Source organism: Arachis hypogaea, chromosome 12 (assembly GCF_003086295.3).
Source record: "Arachis hypogaea cultivar Tifrunner chromosome 12, arahy.Tifrunner.gnm2.J5K5, whole genome shotgun sequence".
NCBI classification, from domain to species: domain Eukaryota; kingdom Viridiplantae; phylum Streptophyta; class Magnoliopsida; order Fabales; family Fabaceae; genus Arachis; species Arachis hypogaea.
Window position 1 is genome coordinate 7,303,114 of NC_092047.1, and position 13,187 is coordinate 7,316,300.

The 13,187-nt window shown below is 39.0% G+C and overlaps 2 protein-coding genes across 2 annotated transcripts; both read right to left on the minus strand.

The window, feature by feature from the left end:
- Window positions 1-5,974: 5,974 nt before the first annotated feature.
- LOC140176950 (uncharacterized) lies at window positions 5,975-7,089 on the minus strand. The gene is made up of 2 exons (XM_072208627.1): window positions 6,695-7,089; window positions 5,975-6,626 (listed from the first exon to the last, which is right to left on the minus strand). The coding sequence occupies exons 1-2, from the start codon at window positions 6,887-6,889 to the stop codon at window positions 6,177-6,179; spliced, it is 645 nt and encodes a 214-aa protein (XP_072064728.1). The 5' UTR covers window positions 6,890-7,089; the 3' UTR covers window positions 5,975-6,176.
- A 2,559-nt stretch (window positions 7,090-9,648) lies between these two features.
- On the minus strand, window positions 9,649-12,089 carry LOC140172977 (probable UDP-glucosyl transferase 73B6). Its single transcript, XM_072208626.1, has 2 exons — window positions 11,066-12,089; window positions 9,649-10,841 (listed from the first exon to the last, which is right to left on the minus strand). The coding sequence occupies exons 1-2, from the start codon at window positions 11,642-11,644 to the stop codon at window positions 9,978-9,980; spliced, it is 1,443 nt and encodes a 480-aa protein (XP_072064727.1). The 5' UTR covers window positions 11,645-12,089; the 3' UTR covers window positions 9,649-9,977.
- Between the last annotated feature and the right edge of the window lie 1,098 nt (window positions 12,090-13,187).

Below are 13,187 nucleotides of genomic sequence, written 5' to 3' on the forward strand. Positions count from 1 at the left end.
TATTTATAAGACGAAGTATAGGGAGTCAATGGAGTATCTGTACAATATGTACAATGGGAATTTAGAAATGTTCGATTCAGTAGGATAGCAGATGTTTATTATCCCTAGTACCCGGATGGTTATTCTGGATAGTATGGGTGTATTGTGTTTGAGAAATTAGTAGTATTTTATCTTGAATGTTTATTTTTTAACTCATATTGGACCAAATAAATAAAATAAATAGTTCATTGTATACATTGTACAAATACTCCATTGGCTTTTTAACGGGATTCTATTTATAATATACAACAATTAATAAGTCATGATAAGGTAAGAAGTTTACCGTGATAACACACACTACCGATACTAATTCAAATTACGCACGTTTTCAATGTTTTTCCGCTCTCATTCTGAAATACTTTCTTCAGCTCTCATTCCAAAACTGTTTCATCTTCATATTCAAATTTAAAATCTAAAATCGTTTAACAATTAGAAATTTCTCAAATCAGAGTATTACTTTTTTTTATTCTCATTTTAAAACGGTTTCGTCTTCAGATTTCAAAATCCAAAACTGTTTAGCAATAAGAAACTTCTCAAATTAGAACATGAAAACTCGAACCTGACAATATTTTAAGCAATAATGTTCTACATCCATATAAAAAATATATTCAATTTATCCAAGTAATATTGGTCAGATGCACTCCCTTCCCCCCTCACTTGTTTGTCATACATGTGCTACATATAATGTGCTGCAACCTAAAGCTTTGCTCAATGTAAACCTAGGGCTGCACATAGATCGGAAAATATCCGCATATCCGTGGTAATTATCCGCATCCGATCCGAATTTTGCGGATATTATCCGATCCGTACTATGGTAGGATCGGATAGCGGATTTGGCAGTGATACTTGCGGATCCGATTCGCAGATCAGCATATTCGCACATCGTATAAATAGCCCAGTTTCAAATAAGCCCTAATGTAATGTGACCTAACTCTAAATCCCTAATGTTACGGCGCTCCTCTCTCGTTCTCTGTCTCTGGACTCTCCTCCCAGACTCTGGCTCTCCCTCTCCTCTCTGACCGGCTCTACTTTGCTCCGTCACCGGCGTTCGCTATCCATCATCGGCGTTCACTGTCCATCACCATCTCCTAAGTTCGTCATTTCCTCCAAGCTCCAATTGCACGGTCGTCGCCTCCTCCATCAACGCGGTGGACGGCGGTCGCGTTCTCCATACGCGTTCTCCATAGGTCGCGTTCTTCATTGGTGCAGCACTCGCGGTCAGTGGTCTCCTCCAGTGGTGCGGTCACCTCCTCTAGCGGTGAGGTCATCTCCTCTGGCGGCTTAGTCTTCTCTTCCATCGGCGGTGGTTGTCTCTCCAAGCGGCTTCATCAATCTGTCAGACCAGGCCTTCTTCGACTCCATCGTCTTTGCTCTTCAACTCATCTGGTATTATAGGTAATTTAATTTTAATTTTATGATTAAATATTATTTGTATACAAATGCTTATAGATTAAAGTACTTGAATCATTGTGTTATACTATTATTGTGTAATAAACTCTGTAAATTTGAATGGTTTATTCAATTGTAAACATATATGGCACTGAGGGTTTATATGGTTTACTTGTTTGGAAATTATAATGGTTTATTCAATTGTAAACAAATTTTTGAATTATGCAAATATACCCGATATCCGATCTGATCCGACCTAAAAAAATCACGGATACCATATATGATCCGATCCCATGGGAGTAGTGCGGATCGGATAGAATTTTAGCCTATATCTGATCCAATCCGATTCGTGTGTGATAAACCCAAATATGTTGAAGGACGTAAAGCCAGAGCAACCAGCTCGGATACGGATAAACACCAACGAACGCCAACGAATAAGGACAAAAGGAAACAGACAACACCCAACCCACCAAGAGGAATCATCAACCACATATCAGGAGGCTATGCAGGTGGAGGTCGAACAATCTCGGCCAGAAAATGAAGCTACAGAGCAATGTTAGTAATCGAAGGAACACTGCATTCGAAGAAAGAAGAGCACCCAGACGTCACGATATCATTCAATCAATCAGACTGTAAGTCGGCAAGCCCTAACCTCGATGACCCAGTAGTAATCTCCATCCAAGTTGGATAACTGTTGGTAAGAAAAACACTACTGGATCCAGGTAGTAGCGCTGATGTTTTATTTTATTCTACTTTTAAAAAGATGAAGTTATCAGAAAAAATAATGCACCCTTCCTCTGGAGAGCTGATTGGGTTCTCTGGAGAAAGGGTCCCCATCATGGGATACATATGGCTGAAGACAACGATGGGAGAGGTCCCTATGTCAAAATCCATTGATATCCAATATTTAATAGTAGACTGTTATAGCCCTTATAATATTATCATCGAAAGACCCGTCTTGAATATATTCAGGGCAGTAGTGTCCACTTTACACCTGTGTGTCAAGTTTTTGGTGCAGGAAAACAGGATAGCAACAGTATACGCCGATCACCAAGAAGCTCGGCAGTGCTACAATGCCAGTCTAAAGCAAAACCAAACAAAACAGACAGCTCGGCAACAAGTCAAAGCAATACACAATACTGCCAAGATCCTAACGTTAGCCAAGCTCGACCCAAGAGAGGATCTCAGCGAAAGACCCTAGCCAATGGACAACCTCCACCGAGTAACACTAACAGCGGATGAAAAGCAGTACACACACATCGGAGAAGCACTAGAGGGGGAAGAACGAACAAAACTCATAGAAATACTATGTCAGAACGCTGATCTATTTGCATGGACGCCAGACGACATGCCTGGAATAAGTCTAGAAGTCATTTGCCACAAGTCAGCAATTGACAAAGCAGTCCGACTAGTGACACAAAAGAAAAGAAACCTCGGAAAAGAGAAAAAACAAGCAGCACTAGAAGAAACCAAGAAACTCCTCAACGCAGGTTTCATCAGAGAGATCCGCTTCACCACATGGCTCTCAAATGTGGTAATGGTAAGGAAAAACTCAGGTAAATGGCGCATGTGCGTCGACTTTACAAATTTAAATAAAGCTTGCCCTAAAGACGCTTACCCATTACCTTGCATTGATAAATTAGTTGATAATGCTTCCGGTTTCAAAAGCTTAAGTTTTATGGATGCATACTCTGGTTACAACCAGATTCTAATGCACCCAGAGGACCAAAGCAAAACAGCTTTTATAACAGAACATGGAAATTTTTGTTACAAGGTAATGCCTTTCGGTTTAAAAAATGCAGGGGCGACATATCAAAGACTAATGGACAAAGTATTTCGACAGCAAATAGGTCGGAATATGAAAATTTATGTAGATAATATGGTAGCAAAAATGCCTGCACAAGGTTCACATTGTGACGACCTGTTAGAAGTCTTCAACCAAGTCCGAGCATACAACATGAGGCTTAACCCGGACAAATGTGCCTTTGGAGTTCAAGGGGGAAAATTCCTCGGCTTCATGCTAACCTCACGAGGGATAGAAGCAAACCCAGAAAAATGTAATGCAATACTGAACATGGCAAGCCTGAAGACAATTAAAGAAGTCCAACAACTAGCAGGGAGAGTAGCTGCCCTGTCACGCTTCCTACCTGCGGTGGCAAACCGATCTTATCATTTCTTTCAAACATTCTCTAAGAGTAAGAAATTCACCTGGACAGAGGAATGCGAAAATTCTTTTATGGAGCTCAAACAGCTCTTAACATCACCCCCAATACTCCAGAGACCAGAAACAGGTAAACCATTGTATTTATATTTATCAGTATCTAACCATGCTATAAGCTTGGTCCTAGTGATTTAAATAGGAAAAAGCCAAACCCAGTATACTTCATTAGTAGGGTATTACAACCAACAGAAACAAGGTACCCGAAAATAGAACAGCTGGCGTTGGCACTGATCACCACGGCAAGGAGATTACGACAGTACTTCCAGAGTCACACAATAATAGTACGAACAGACCAACCCCTAAGGCAGATATTAACCAGACCCGAGCTCGCGGGACGATTAATCAAATGGTCCGTCGAACTCTCTGAGTTCGACATTCAGTACGAATCAAGGAAAACTCTGAAATCACAAGTACTTGCCGACTTTGTATCAGAGATGACTAATGAAACACAACCTACAGAAGCCAGTTGGAGTATACATGTAGATGGAGCTTCAAACAGAGAAGGCAGCGGAGCAGGGATACTGCTAAAGGAAGGAGACAAAGTGATAGCCGAGCAATCACTACAGTTCCGCTTCAACGCAAGTAACAACCAGGCAGAATATGAGGCTCCGCTAGCAGGACTGAAACTCACCCAGCAACTAAAGATACCTCGGATAACGGTTTACTGTGACTCTTCACTAGTAGTGCATCAAATTAAAGGCGAGTACCAGGTAAAAGATCCTTTGTTAGAGAAATATTGGCCCATAACAAAGGATCTCATCTCAAAATTCAGTAAATTTGATATTATTCATGTAAGCCGAGAATAAAACACCAGAGCCGATGTGTTATCCAAATTAGCCACAATAAGGCAAACGGAAAACACACCGGCGCTGTCTCAACTAACACTCGATAAGTCGAGTTTCGAGCAGGATACAATTTTAAGCATCATGCAGGTACAAGATTGGAGAACACCTTTTCTCGATTACATCAACACAGGTGCCATACTAAACGAGGAACCAAACTTGCTGCTCTTCCGAAGAAGAGCAAGCTTCTACACAGTGGTAGGAAACACCCTGTACAGACGAGGACACTCCCAACCACTCCTCAAATGCATCAGCAAGGATGAGGCCGAAGAAGTTATGGCAGAAACACACGAAGGGGTCTGCGGAAACCACATCGGGGGCCGAGCACTGGCCGCCAAAATATTACGAACAGGGTACTACTGGCCAACGATCAAAAGAGACTGTATCTCAAAAGTCAAGGCATGCGACAATTGTCAAAAGCACGCCACCGTTTCAGGAATCCCAGCCAAAAAGCTACACACCATAGAGGTAAGCTGGCCTTTCGATAGGTGGGGACTGGACATCCTCGAACCTTTCCCGAAAGCGCCAGGCCAGATAAAGTTCCTTTTAGTATCAATAGACTATTTCTCCAAGTGGGTAGAAGCACAACCACTAGCACACATAACGGCAGAAAAGGTGAGCTCTTTCCTATGGAAAAATATCATATGTAGGTATGGCATCCTGAGAGAGATAATCTCGGATAATGGGAGACAATTAATAGACCATAAACTCGCTTCTTTCCTAACAAATTTCAAAATTACACATCATTTCAGCTCAGTTGAGCACCCACAAACCAACGGGCAAGTTGAATCAGCTAATAGAATTATCTTGCAGGGTTTAAAGAAAAAGCTCGGTGAGGCCAAGGGCGAGTGGGCCGACCTCATTCCAAAAATCTTGTGGAGTTACAATACTACAGTACAATCTGCTATAGGAGAAACTCCCTTCAAGCTGGTATATGGTGCAGAGGCACTAATCCCAGTGGAGGTCAGCATTCCAACGATAAGGACCGAGTTTTACAATCAACAAAACAACTTGCAGGCCCGAACAACCAAGCTAGACCTCGTGGAAGAAGAAAGAGACATTTCAGCCATAAGGCAACGAGCTATGAAAAAGTTCATAGAGCGAAGACACAGCAAAAGAGTGGCACACAGATCCTTCAATGAGGGAGATCTCGTACTTAGAAGGACAGAAGAAGCACGGAAGCCCCCATCACATGGAAAATTAGCAACAAATTGGGAGGGACCGCTCCGAGTATTTAAGAACCTCGGCAAGGGGGCTTATAAGCTAGAAACCCTAAGAGGAGATCAACTTCCAGGAACATGGAATGTCTCCTCACTAAGGGAATATCAATCATAATACATATTGTAAATCCGCGGATGAGGGTACTCTTTTTCCCCTTCGAAGGTTTTTTCCCAAACCACATGGGTTTTACTCGAAGAGGGTTTTAACGAGGCCGGACGCCACAAATCATTGTACAAACGTCATTACTATTGCAAACAAACCATTAGTGTTATCATAATCCTGATAACTAACATATCTTATAATCAAAGTGCTAACAGTCAAACCGAGCTTCATACTCGGAAACCAACAAACATAAGCCGAGAATAATACTCGGAAATATCCAAAAGGCAACACAAAGCTAAACACATGTCCAAGGCCAAAGAGCCATACATAAGTTTACAAAACGAAACATAAATAAAAAAGGCCTAATCTGCCTTGTCACCAATGCTGGACTCCTTGCTATCATCTCCATCAGCAGCCTCATCATCCATAAGCTGGTCATTGACGACCACCTTAGTTGCATCCAGCTTTGTAACATCGGACTCAGGGAATAACACCTTCACCTGAGACACGGCTCGATCGAAGCCTTGTGCAAAGGCCTCGTAAACCTCATGCTCCAGCTCTTTAATCCTTGACTCTAAATGATTATTCTCACCTTTAACAGTCTTAACTTGTTCAGCAGAAGCAAGTTGAAGACTTCTCTCCTCAACAAACTCGGCCTCCTTCAAACTCAGAGAATAGGACAACTCAGCAATGGTTTTTTCTTTCTCTTGAACGGCCGAGCATAACTCAGCAATATCCAAGGAAACCTTGCGCTCCCTCTCCAAAGCAAGTTCTTGGGCCCTTTCGACAGCCACAATACACGCACCAATCACCTGCAACAAAGACAGAGGAGTCAAAACGGCATAAAGTACAAACAAACAAAGCAAATTTAATTCCTCACCTGCAGGAAATGGCTTGTCCCAACATGTCCGACCTCATCAATCATCTTCATATCATCAGGAAAGCAGCAAAGCTCATCAGCCATAACAGAAAAGGGATAAAATTTACCCCACAGAGACCGAGCATGCACGTCCTTCAGATAACCGTGCAACCTTTTTTGAGACTCGTAAGCCGATTCCACCCTCTGGAGCTCCATAGACGAATCCCCTCTCTCCAAAAAAGTCTCAGCAATCTTATCTTTCACATGACCCCTTTTTCGCTTCGACTTATAGGTCGGATCAGGTTGAAAGGCAGGACCTTTCTCAGCATTTGTAGTCGAACCTTCCTTCTCCCCTTTTTTCTACTGATTGAAGAATGACTTCAGTCTGGCAGTAGTGATAGTAGGAGCCTTGTCACCTACACGAAAATTGGCAACATGAAAACAAACCAAACGAAATGCAATAGCAAAACAACAAAAACTAAATTACCTAGGTAATCTAGAACAGCTTGCCTATCGGTATCCCATTTCAACAACTCAGATACGGACAACAGACCTTTTGGACCCAACATCTCAAACAAAAACTCTATTAAAATCTGGTCATCAACCGACCTATCATCCACATCCAGAACTTGCATAGGCTCAGGACACCATGACAGAGGGAATTTCTCCACAAGGTACTCGTTTAGGTACAAGGGAAACTCCTCAGGCACGCTCCTAACCTTAACGAACATGGTCTTAAAATCTTAAAAAGAGGACTTATAAAGACCAAAGATAGCACGGCGAGGATAACTACTCAGGTTAACCCAGAGCCCACGACCAACCCCTTTAGCCTGGAATAACGAGAAGAAGAGCCTAAGAGACGGAGGACAATTAAGGAATTCCATCAAAATCTCGAAAGCCCTCACAAACTTCCACGAGTTAGGATGAAGCTGACTAGGAGCACAGTTCAACCAGTAAAGAACACCACATTCAAAATCAGTGAAGGGAAGCCTAACTCCTAACTCAGTAAACAAGCAGCTGTACATATAGAAAAAGGCCCAGTCATCGCGACGATGGAAAACACGATCACCAACATCACAGGGAAGTACCTCTATCCTAATACCATTACCACTCCTAACCCATACGTTAGAACCTATAGCACATCAACCGACTCCATATCACTAAATTGAGAAACATAACCCTTAACCTTAGCATCAACCCAGCTATAAAGATCACCCTCACCTACACCAGCCTTTTCCTCTTCCATACAACAAGCTAAAGAAAACCAAAATGAGAAAGAAAGAAGGAACAGAGACGTGAATCAACACTCACCTTTTTTGCTCATTTTCTCCAAAATGTAGAATCCCCAAATACAAAAAACCAAAAGGTGCAAGCACGTTTATTACACAGTAAAAAGAGCAATTACATATGAACCGTTACCTTCCAATCCAAGCCATCAAAAAACCCACGATCAAAACTCAACCAATCACACGGTCAGGGGCACCTTGAAATTCGCAACACAAATAAAATCAATCACTCATTAAAGCGCGAAGAACAAAGCAAGCATTAAATGCTGCAAACGTTTCAAATTCACCCATAGAAATAAGCCGAGCTTGGGGGCTGAAGGGCACAGATGCAAAAAATCCTTGGCTGAGGTATATGACATTACCGAGGAAAAAGCTCACCTTTGTTCTGTCCAAACCAAGGCAAGCTTGGGGCCTATGATACGTCACCACATACCTTGGCCGCCCAAAAAGCTCGGAACGTAAACAGATAAGATCGGGCCAACTTATTTGAAAATAAAGAAACGTGCTCAACAAATCTGATCACCAAAACAGAATACGATAACCAACCTACAAACTCGGACTTATCCACAGCAAACGGGTAAAACAACGTCTATAAAGCCGAATTGATATTCTCGACTAAATATCAGGTTCTATTCTCAATCTTCATATTTACTTGATACACTCACTAGAGATTATTATTATTGACTTGAGCGTCGGAGTATCTTTTACAGGTATTCCAGCCGCGGTGTTCAGTCCTGACCAATGTATAGCTCTTTCTCTTCGTCAGCAGCCTGCTCGAAATTGCTAAAACTCAACCAATCCAGTACACGGACAAATCAGTTAGTATCATTGTAGAATCGATCAAATTAGTTCGGTTAGTTTTCAGTCTAAAATCAAACCAAACCGAATCGATTACACCCCTGTATCTCCCCCACCGGTATCATATTCTTGAGTAACAGTTCTTTCAGACCCCACCTCTTCATTCGCACAAAATCCCCTAGAATTCGCCTCTCCATTATCCTCAGTACAGCTAATCGAAGCTGTTACCTTCTTTGATTGGCTATTTTTGATTGGCAAATATATGGAAGTATGGAACATAAGTTTTTCTTTAAAATAAAAATTAACAAACACAAATTTAAATAGAAGATGAAAATTGAATGGAAGATGACTTTAAATTTAAATAAGGAAACTAAACTATTAAGCTGCGAGCTAAATGAAAATTAAGTTTGACCGAATTCTAAAGACAAAATGTTGTATGGCCTAGTTATTTCTATTTATTATTTTTTATATATAATAAATTTGGATAAATAATTTAATTAAATTTTTTGAAAAAAATTTAAAATATAAGAACTTATATTAAAAGTAATTTATAAATAAATTATTTTATATTTAAATTTTTATTCTAAAAGTACTTGTCTTAAAGTTGTTTTAATAAATGAGTGATAAAATAGTTTTTAAGACGAAAAAAATTAAATTTTTTTATTTTTTCAAAATCTCTTAAACAATTTTTTGAGAAATTAAAAATATATTTAAAAAAATTTTATCAAACAACATTAATATGACTTTTTATAAGTCAAGAGTCTAACAAAATAGCTTTTGAAATTTTTTAAATGAGTCAAAAATTCAATACACCAAATAAATATAATTTAATAATTAAATAATTCATAAGAATTATAATTTGAATCGATTGGATTTATTTCTCCACGGTAATTATTTTAGAACTATTATTATTATTATTATTTCAAAATGGTGAATACAATACAATACAAGCATGTATGGACTTAAGGTCAAATAGATATTCCAAATTGCATCTCTCAAATGACTTCATGCCATAATTGAAGGAAAAGTCTAGGACTAGCAATTTTATCAAATTCTAACCAACATGTAACTAGCAAAGTAACTAGTAAAGAAAAGTGAATTATTTGATGAAATCTCACACTAATTTTATACCATTAAAATCATTATTAATGACTATTTGATGGCTACAAATCACAAAAATTACTTGCCCTAGTACTCCTCAGTGCAGATACTTGACTAGCTCATCGAGCACGCGATCTTAAATCCTCAATCAAAGAGTTGAATTGCGAATAAGACGATCCACCTTCCTCCACAGCTTCTTTAGCCTTCTTCCCAAGCTCCTTCGCTCTTCTCCTCAACTCCTCTGCTTCCTCACCTTCCATCACCCTCTTCACCGCCTTCTCTATCACCTCCTTCTTCACCGGCTCACCTCCCATCATCCCCACCCACGTTTGAACCCCAACACCAACCCCAATCCTCACTATGTCCCTCACAAACATCGCATTATAAAACTGCTCTGCATACATCGGCCACGTCACCATCGGCACCCCGGCACAAACACCTTCCAACGTCGAATTCCAACCGCAATGCGTAACAAACCCGCCAACTGCTTCGTGCTCAAGAATCATCACTTGCGGCGCCCAACCTCTTATGATCAGCCCCTTCCCTTCCATTCTATCTTCAAACCCTTCTGGAAGCCACTCTAACTTCTTCTCATCTTGTTCTTCGTTCTTTTTTGATCCTTTGTTCACTACCCAGATGAATGGATGATTCGAAGCTTCTAGACCCATCGCGATCTGTTTAAGCTGAGCGTCTGGGAACGTTGTCATGCTTCCAAAGCACACATAAATAACGGAGTTTGGTTTCTTTGTCTCAAGCCACGTCAAGCATTCCTGCTTGTCGATCCCTGCTTGGCTTCCTCTGCTTGCTTTTTCCTCCGTCTCCCTCTTGCATAGAGAAACTGGACCCAACGACCATGCTCTTCTGCCAAGCTCCTTGGTGTAATGATCGGCGTAAACTGGTTCCAGTTCGTAGAAGCTGTTGGCGATCACACCAAAGCTCTTCAACTCCGATTCGTTGGAATCATCAAGCAACTTGCAGAATACCTATGTTGCACAAATACTACTACTGAGTACTGAATACTAAATACAATATATTAAACAACTTGTTAATTTAAGAAGGTGAAGATTGGTAGAAACTATGTGGAGTTATTTTCATATCAAGATTCTAATACGTTGAATTATTTAATGGCTTTGATCAATCAACTTCATATCAAAATAACTGGAGTCTCCACCGTGAAAATAACAGTATTCGATGCATAATAAGAGACCTCGTCATCTCGAGGGATTTGTGGCAACTGCATCTTGGTCAGAGTTATGTCGCCGGGAAGGTTGGGAACCAAGAAAGGTTCTGTGTAGGATGAAACCTTGTCTTGTGGCTTGTAAGTTCTGATGCAAGCGGAAACGCACAAGGGGAAGAAGCCCAACCCATGGAACACGATCCTTGGAATCCCGAATTTGGCGGCGGAGTCTGTGGCCCAAGGGAAGAACATATCTGCAACAACACAATTCGGATGCAGTTCTTGCAGCACTTGCTCGAATGGGTGTTGAAGGAGCACGGTGGCTTTCATGAACTTGATGAGCTTATCCGGTGCGAATGCCGACTCTGAATTCTCGCAGCCTTCAGGCAAGCCAGTTTCCTCTGGTGGCGGGAACTTGATGGTTCTGAGGGTAATTTGGGATTTTCCTATCGTTCTTGAGATGAAGGGTGCGTTGTGTGTGGTGGTGACTATGGTGGATGTCACTCCTCTTGCGGCGAAGACTCTGGCTAAGTCAACGCATGGGATTATGTGACCGTTAGCAAAGAACGGGAAGAAAAGAACATGAAGTTGGCGGTTCTCCTTGCCCATTGTTGTTGTAATGTTGGTAATTTTACTATAGAATTTGGCTGTGGTTTGTTCTGTTCATATATAGTAGAAGATTAAAGATTGAAGTTGCAGGGCGCGTTTTGCACGAGTTCAGGTTAAATATTAAATAAACAACAATGTTAGGAACAAGAGTTATAAGCCAAAAACCAGTCAAATTACTCTTGGCCGAATCTAAAATCTCTAGCCGAATGGTGTATAAATCTAAAATCTCTAGCCGAATGGTGTTTATGCTAGACATTATAGTGTTTCTTCTGAATCTATTTTTTGATTTATCATGTTTTAGACATTTGGGGAGGGAAAGAGGGTGAATAGACGGAAGCTAATTGAATTAGTTTCCGTGATTTACGTTGTAATGATATTGAATGTATCTTCTCCTAATTTGAATGTGATGAAACATTTAATAACTAATATTTTAAATTATAAATAAATAAAATTAATTACTATATTTATAATTAATTAAGTTGTTCCATTTTTGACTAATTTAAAGTTGATTTCATATACTTTGTCTTAAATCAATTATGTTATGTGTACATTGAAATTAATTATTAAAATTAATTATTAGTCTAAAATATATATTAAAATATAAAATATATATTAAAAATAAATTAAATAATATATAATATATAAATATATAATAATAATTATTATTATTATTATTTTTTTACCAAAGATACCCACAATCTCTTAATTGAGTATGGGGAGACTATGTCATTCGAGCTATTACTCATTGGCTTTTTTTTTTTTACCAAAGATAAGAAACTCGAACCCGCAACCTCTTAATTGAGTATGGGGAGACTATGCCATTTGAGTTATTACTCATTGGCTAATAATTATTTTTTTTGATTGATTTTAATATATAAATAATATTTTTAATATTTAATCTTTAATATTGTTGTTTTTATTTTGCTATCTATAAGATTTTTATTAATTTAATTTTTAACAACACTTGGCATAGCAGCCGGGCAGAAGCGCATTGATTCAGGAACCTCTTCGGCATGCGTTGCACGAGCATATATTAAAATATAAATTCTTATTAACATGAATTTTAAAATATATTTTAAAAAACATTATCATAAAAAATAGAGTAAAGTATCACTTTGGTCTTTGTTCATTTTTCAAAATGACAAGACGATCCTTAACCAAAAATACGTTCCATTACGATCCCTGACCTTGTATTCTGTCTGCCAACCCGGTTATTCTGTCAGTTTTTCGGCAAAAACTCGACGAAAATTGCTGACGTGTCAGGTTAAAAAATGGACAGGAACCTAGTTGTCTCTAAATTTAAATTGGTTAGGAGTTTATTTGTCTTTATTATTCTTTAAACAATATTTTTAATTATATTTTTATTCATTATATTAATATTCTTTTTTAATAAAGAAGTACAAACTAATTAATAAATTATTCAAATTTAAAAATATCATTTATTATGAAACCAAATAAATAATTTTTAAATATAATTTTTAAATATATAAATAATAAACATTAAAATTCAGTTAATACATTAATAATAATAATCCTATGATAT